We start from the raw sequence: 7,219 nt of genomic DNA on the forward strand, positions 1-7,219 counted from the left end.
GGTTTAAGGTTTAAGGTTTAAGGTTTAAGGTTTAAGGTTTAAGGTTTAAGGTTTAAGGTTTAAGGTTTAAGGTTTAAGGTTTAAGGTTTAAGGTTTAAGGTTTAAGGTTTAAGGTTTAAGGTTTAAGGTTTAAGGTTTAAGGTTTAAGGTTTAAGGTTTAAGGTTTAAGGTTTAAGGTTTAAGGTTTAAGGTTTAAGGTTTAAGGTTTAAGGTTTAAGGTTTAAGGTTTAAGGTTTAAGGTTTAAGGTTTACGGTTTGAGGTTTGAGGTTTGAGGTTTGAGGTTTGAGGTTTGAGGTTTAAGGTTTGAGGTATGAGGTTTGAGGTTTGAGGTTTGAGGTTTGAGGTTTAAGGTGTAAGGTGTAAGGTGTAAGGTGTAAGGTGTAAGGTGTAAAGTGTAAGGTGTAAGGTGTAAGGTCTATGGTCTAAGGTCTAAGGTGTAAGGTCTAAGGTGTAAGGTGTAAGGTGTAGGGTGTAAGGTGTAAGGTGTGAGGTTTGAGGTTTGAGGTTTAAGGTTTGAGGTTTAAGGTTTGAGGTTTGAGGTTTGAGGTTTGAGGTTTGAGGTTTAAGGTTTAAGGTTTAAGGTTTAAGGTTTAAGGTTTAAGGTTTAAGGTTTAAGGTTTAAGGTTTAAGGTTTAAGGTTTAAGGTTTAAGGTTTAAGGTTTAAGGTTTAAGGTTTAAGGTTTAAGGTTTAAGGTTTAAGGTTTAAGGTTTAAGGTTTAAGGTTTAAGGTTTAAGGTTTAAGGTTTAAGGTTTAAGGTTTAAGGTTTAAGGTTTAAGGTTTAAGGTTTAAGGTTTAAGGTTTAAGGTTTAAGGTTTAAGGTTTAAGGTTTAAGGTTTAAGGTTTAAGGTTTAAGGTTTAAGGTTTAAGGTTTAAGGTTTAAGGTTTAAGGTTTAAGGTTTAAGGTTTAAGGTTTAAGGTTTAAGGTTTAAGGTTTAAGGTTTAAGGTTTAAGGTTTAAGGTTTAAGGTTTAAGGTTTAAGGTTTAAGGTTTAAGGTTTAAGGTTTAAGGTTTAAGGTTTAAGGTTTAAGGTTTAAGGTTTAAGGTTTAAGGTTTAAGGTTTAAGGTTTAAGGTTTAAGGTTTAAGGTTTAAGGTTTAAGGTTTAAGGTTTAAGGTTTAAGGTTTAAGGTTTAAGGTTTAAGGTTTAAGGTTTAAGGTTTAAGGTTTAAGGTTTAAGGTTTAAGGTTTAAGGTTTAAGGTTTAAGGTTTAAGGTTTAAGGTTTAAGGTTTAAGGTTTAAGGTTTAAGGTTTAAGGTTTAAGGTTTAAGGTTTAAGGTTTAAGGTTTAAGGTTTAAGGTTTAAGGTTTAAGGTTTAAGGTTTAAGGTTTAAGGTTTAAGGTTTAAGGTTTAAGGTTTAAGGTTTAAGGTTTAAGGTTTAAGGTTTAAGGTTTAAGGTTTAAGGTTTAAGGTTTAAGGTTTAAGGTTTAAGGTTTAAGGTTTAAGGTTTAAGGTTTAAGGTTTAAGGTTTAAGGTTTAAGGTTTAAGGTTTAAGGTTTAAGGTTTAAGGTTTAAGGTTTAAGGTTTAAGGTTTAAGGTTTAAGGTTTACGGTTTACGGTTTACGGTTTACGGTTTAAGGTTTAAGGTTTAAGGTTTAAGGTTTAAGGTTTAAGGTTTAAGGTTTAAGGTTTAAGGTTTAAGGTTTAAGGTTTAAGGTTTAAGGTTTAAGGTTTAAGGTTTAAGGTTTAAGGTTTAAGGTTTAAGGTTTAAGGTTTAAGGTTTAAGGTTTAAGGTTTAAGGTTTAAGGTTTAAGGTTTAAGGTTTAAGGTTTAAGGTTTAAGGTTTAAGGTTTAAGGTTTAAGGTTTAAGGTTTAAGGTTTAAGGTTTAAGGTTTAAGGTTTAAGGTTTAAGGTTTAAGGTTTAAGGTTTAAGGTTTAAGGTTTAAGGTTTAAGGTTTAAGGTTTAAGGTTTAAGGTTGAAGGTTGAAGGTTGAAGGTTGAAGGTTGAAGGTTGAAGGTTGAAGGTTGAAGGTTGAAGGTTGAAGGTTGAAGGTTGAAGGTTGAAGGTTGAAGGTTGAAGGTTGAAGGCTGAAGGCTGAAGGTTGAAGGCTGAAGGCTGAAGGCTGAAGGCTGAAGGCTGAAGGCTGAAGGCTGAAGGCTGAAGGCTGAAGGCTGAAGGCTGAAGGCTGAGTGCTGAAGGCTGAAGGCTGAAGGCTGAAGGCTGAAGGCTGAAGGCTGAAGGTTGAAGGTTGAAGGTTGAAGGTTGAAGGTTGAAGGTTGAAGGTTGAAGGTTGAAGGTTGAAGGTTGAAGGTTGAAGGTTGAAGGTTGAAGGTTGAAGGTTGAGGGTTGAGGGTTGAGGGTTGAGGGTTGAGGGTTGAGGTTTGAGGGTTGAGGGTTGAGGGTTGAGGGTTGAGGGTTTAAGGTTTAAGGTTTAAGGTTTAAGGTTTAAGGTTGAAGGTTGAAGGTTGAAGGTTGAAGGTTGAAGGTTGAAGGTTGAAGGTTGAAGGTTGAAGGTTGAAGGTTGAAGGTTGAAGGTTGAAGGGTTAACGGTTAAGGGTTAAGGGTTAAGGGTTAAGGGTTAAGGGTTAAGGGTTAAGGGTTAAGGGTTAAGGGTTAAGGGTTAAGGGTTAAGGGTTAAGGGTTAAGGGTTAAGGGTTAAGGTTTAAGGTTTAAGGTTTAAGGTTTAAGGTTTAAGGTTTAAGGTTTTAAGGTTTAAGGTTTAAGGTTTAAGGTTTAAGGTTTAAGGTTTAAGGTTTAAGGTTTAAGGTTTAAGGTTTAAGGTTTAAGGTTTAAGGTTTAAGGTTTAAGGTTTAAGGTTTAAGGTTTAAGGTTTAAGGTTTAAGGTTTAAGGTTTAAGGTTTAAGGTTTAAGGTTTAAGGTTTAAGGTTTAAGGTTTAAGGTTTAAGGTTTAAGGTTTAAGGTTTAAGGTTTAAGGTTTAAGGTTTATGCAGTGGGATTACAGTGGGATCTGCCCCCACTCCTTGAATAATGGTAACATCGCCGGTATTAGTTTCCGGTGCAATGTCCATCGAGTCCTTCAGTAGAAGCGACTGTGAAGCCCCTGTGTCTCTCAGGACAACTTTGTTCCGCTTGTGCGACGGAAATTCAAAGTAAATAAACCGGGAGTGATCTCCCCTAAACTTTCTCGAATATTTTTATATAAAATAACAGGGGATGGGAACTCGGGCTATAGACTTGATTTTTAATCCATTTTAAATACTTAAAGATTTAAAAATAGAATAAAATCTCGTAGACAAAAGAATTGCACACCAAGTGAGCGCCAAATAAAAAAAGTGCATAATAGTGCGCAATATAATTAGTACTTTAAAAATTTACATTTGTTTTTTTAAAGAAATCGGAAGTAGCGTAAATTACTACTTCCGGTCAACGGAAATTACTCAAAATTTAACAGAAGGTAGAGAATTAGATCTTTTACTTACATGTGAAATTTCATTTATCTATCTGAGATAATGCTCAAGTTATAGGCTTTTGAAAAATTCAAAGTAGGATAAGTACCACTTCCAGTTATCGGAAATCGCTCAAAAGTTGATACGTATCTACGATTTTGATAAAATACTTATATATGAAATTACATCAACCTAGCTGTAACGGTACTCAAGTTATCGTGTTTACACACGGGGACACACACACACACACAGACAGACAGACAGACACACAGACATACGGACAAGATTGCAAAATTATGTTTTCCGTATCAGTGAGGTGTAAAACGTCGAGATTTGCACAAATCTTGAACTTTTTCTCTCGATTACAAGACTTTCTCTATACTTCGTATAAACGAGAAAGTAAAAAAAAAACACATAAACGTAAGAAACAAAACATAATTTTGATGAAATTACTGGCATGGTGTTATGTGTAATTTTCCTCTTATCTTAATGACTGGTGGTGCAAACAGTGGTGTCTTGCTAGAGAAAAACCCAGGTTCGGGGCTTGTGACTAAACTGCCCGAATATTATGCTAACCAGATGGCGAGGTACTAAAAACGTGTTTTTTATCAGTTTGATCTTAAAGCGCTCTGCTGAGCAGGGATGCGGGAACGTATCTTTCTTTACTGTTGGTCTATGATCAAAATGTAATATAAAATGATAATTAGCAACTATTTAGGTCTATTGTTCAGAAGTTTTAAGCAATGGTGCGCATCACGGTTGTCAAACGAAACAAGCGATACACGCGATACTGAAATGGGTTTGAATAGTTCCATCTGTGCATATCCCACAACTCATCTGTGTACAATCGCCCACACAAATTCCTTTGACACAACTGTTATGGCTATACACCACCTCTTTCACCAGAGTCCTCAAAGTATTATTAGATACTAGCCCACTTAGTAAACTTTGTATTAGAGCTCAATTACCACCATAGTATCTGAACTCACATATAGTTTTATAGTGTTTTAAAATCGCACCCACCCCCGGGCGCGCCGCCCTTGCAATATTAAACAATATTTTTTTGCAGAACCCTACCATTGAGTGATCTAATCATCTCCCCAAAGTTTCATGGTACACAGATGAACAGTGTGAAACCGAAATTTTATAAACCGTATATAGAGAAAAATCGCAGCCTCCCGTGGCGCCGCCCTTGCGAAATTAAAAAAAGGATTTTTTTTTACAGAACCCTTCCCTGAATTGTTCTAATCCACTCCCTCAAAGTCTCATGTCTATCGGATAACGGTGTCACACCAAAATCGACTTTTATTTTTATATACCGTATATAGAGAAAAATCGCACCCTCCCGTGGCGCCGCCCTTGCGAAAATTAAAAAGGATTTTTTTTTACAGAACCCTTCCCTAAATTGTTCTAATCCACTCCCTCAAAGTCTCATGTCTATCGGATAACGGTGTCACACAAATCGACTTTTATTTTTATGTACCGTATGTAGAGAAAAATCGCACCCTCCCGTGGCGCCGCCATTGCGAAATTAAAAATTATTTTTTACAGAACCCTTCCCTACAGTTTTATAGTGAACTCCCCAAAGTTTCATGCCTATCGGATGAACGGTGTCACTGCAATTCACTTTTATTATTTTTATATACCGTATATAGAGAAAAATCGGACGCTCCCATGGCGCCGCCATTGCGAAATTAAAAAAAATATTTTTTAAAGAACCCTGGGGGTCGGGGGCCCTTTTAAAAATGCCCAGGAACCCTTGGACACAGCCAATCCATTCCTAATTACCATAGTAACTTGACACGCTAAGTAAACACCAATGCGCGTTGGCGTACTAATTTGAATAAACGATCAGGCTTGAGAGTATTTATAGTGGAACCTTGGACACCCCATTACACGATCTTTACATTCTATTCGAGACGTCAGAGATTTTGATCAGCCAGGTAAGATTTTACATAGATTTTACTAGTGACCGAAGCGTAGATACTAAATTTCTTCCGAAAATATTTGAAATCGGTTGACGTTCTCAGTCTGTAAAAAGCTGACCCCTAGTTCTAGATATAGGAGTTGTATTTTGCTCAATAACTTGAGTGCTAAATGAAGTTCTGTAAACTATCATCCACTAGATATCAACATGAAAATTATTCTCATCCTGATGTTACTCACACTTTGCGGCGTGAGTCAAGCCACAGGAGCCCTTTGCGAGAAAGAAGGACAAGTATGTAGCGTACTTCTCTTATAACTTCATTGTATTAAATTGTTCTATATTTACAACTGAAAGGTATGCTTTAATTTAGCATAAATTGGTATGTTTCATGTAAAGTCGTATCTATCTATATATATAATTCTCTTCTTGGAGACCAAGGAAAACACCAAGCTGTAAGCGCGCCTAGCAGCCCCCTCTCTTTCTCTCTGTGGTTCACGCTAAATGTTTGCAATCGTAGAGCCGGGTTTAGTGACGGCTATTAAGGGCAGATAATTTAGTATTAAATGATTTTAAACTTAGGGAAGCAAACTTTCATTGGGGGGGGGGGGGGGGGGGGGGGTTGAGGGGGGTTATCTTTTTTAACTAGCTGCCGATAGTGTTTTAAAGCAAATATTTTCAGTTGCATCATTGGTACCCTCAAATTCACAAATTATGAATTACTAAAAAGTAGAAAATAAAATAACTAAATAGCGGCGTATGATACGCCGCGGGTTGGCTCGTATATATAATTCTCTTCGTAGAGACATTATAAAACACCACACAGCTTAGCCACCACCCTCATTCCCATTTGTCAGGTGAGCTGTGGTTCACCCCGTATGTGTACAATCGGAGAGCCGGGTTAGGGGCAGATTTATTAGTATTAAACGATTTGAAACGAAGGGGAAGTAACAATTTATGATTGATCTTTTCTTTGTCTGTGAATGCATTCACTGGGCGGGAGGGGTAGGGGGGGGGAGGAGGGGGTAGTGTTGAATTAACAAATTATGAATTGGTGATAAGCTGAAAATAAAACAACTAGATGGCGGCGTATACTACGTCACGAGTCAGCTCGTAGTTTAATATTACTCACAGTACATAGAATTCTTTCAGGCACTTAATATTAAATGATAACACAGTAAGTCAACATACTAGAATCACAGTTGTAATTACATTTTGAATTTGGTCATTTTAAAACACAATATAACAAAAGCATACGTTTCAAGAAATGCAGAAAAATGTACACTTGACGAATAATGGGATTAATTACTGACAAATCTCAAGTAATTGCACTTTAGCTATTCTTGTGTGCTTCTAGCCGTGTTTCTCAATTTTACTCACTAAAAAAATTACCGGGGTTGAAAATGTTTCGATATTTCAATCTTATAAACATTTTAAAATAATAACACCATATTTTCTTTCATGGATATAAAAACATTGTATTTCATCTTGTTTCATAAAATATTATTGCCTAGAACTAATAAGATAAGGCATCAAAGAATATGTTGCTGATTATACTGAAGATCTTGTTTTTGTATTGATTCTTTTATCAGCTCTTCACTATCGGAAACACAAATGTCATTTGGCCTCAAAGGTGTTACTGTTCGAATGTAAATGGAAAGGCATTTTATCACTGCACAGTAGAAAGGAATTAATATTCTCTGGAGAAATGAATTTCCTTCACATCTTTAAAACACTGAGATGTATCTAGCATGGAAAATAAAATAATATATAACTTCAAATAATTAAATTGTTGTTGATATTTATACAAGTGTACCGTCGCATTCTTTTAATAAACCAGTAGCGATCTCCCTAAACTTTCTCATATATTCTTAAATAACACAACGGGGGATGGAAACGCGGGATAAAGACATGATTTTTAATCCATTTTTAATTACTTAAACTTTTAAA

At 36.0% G+C, this 7,219-nt stretch overlaps 1 protein-coding gene and 1 long non-coding RNA gene across 2 annotated transcripts; one reads left to right on the plus strand and one right to left on the minus strand.

Annotated features, from left to right (window-relative positions):
- Window positions 1-1,893: 1,893 nt before the first annotated feature.
- On the minus strand, window positions 1,894-2,967 carry LOC131931225 (uncharacterized). The gene is made up of 2 exons (XM_059287953.1): window positions 2,899-2,967; window positions 1,894-2,172 (listed from the first exon to the last, which is right to left on the minus strand). The coding sequence occupies exons 1-2, from the start codon at window positions 2,965-2,967 to the stop codon at window positions 1,894-1,896; spliced, it is 348 nt and encodes a 115-aa protein (XP_059143936.1).
- A 2,216-nt stretch (window positions 2,968-5,183) lies between these two features.
- On the plus strand, window positions 5,184-7,014 carry LOC131931224 (uncharacterized). Its single transcript, XR_009384259.1, has 3 exons — window positions 5,184-5,288; window positions 5,472-5,563; window positions 6,862-7,014. It is a non-coding gene; the product is annotated as an uncharacterized LOC131931224 (long non-coding RNA).
- Window positions 7,015-7,219: the final 205 nt, after the last annotated feature.

This window comes from Physella acuta, unplaced genomic scaffold, assembly GCF_028476545.2.
Source record: "Physella acuta isolate Inbredline_101_S28 unplaced genomic scaffold, ASM2847654v3 ptg001920l, whole genome shotgun sequence".
NCBI lineage: Eukaryota > Metazoa > Mollusca > Gastropoda > Physidae > Physella > Physella acuta.

What these genes read in the sequence shown, in the direction of transcription:
- LOC131931225 (XM_059287953.1), bottom strand. Translation starts at nt 2,967, where the DNA reads ATGGACATTGCACCGGAAACTAATACCGGCGATGTTACCATTATTCAA. An exon ending in GAGTGGGGGCAGATCCCACT is followed by an intron (nt 2,173 to 2,898) that starts GTAATCCCACTG and finishes TTCAACCTTCAG; the next exon opens with CCTTCAGCCTTCAGCCTTCA.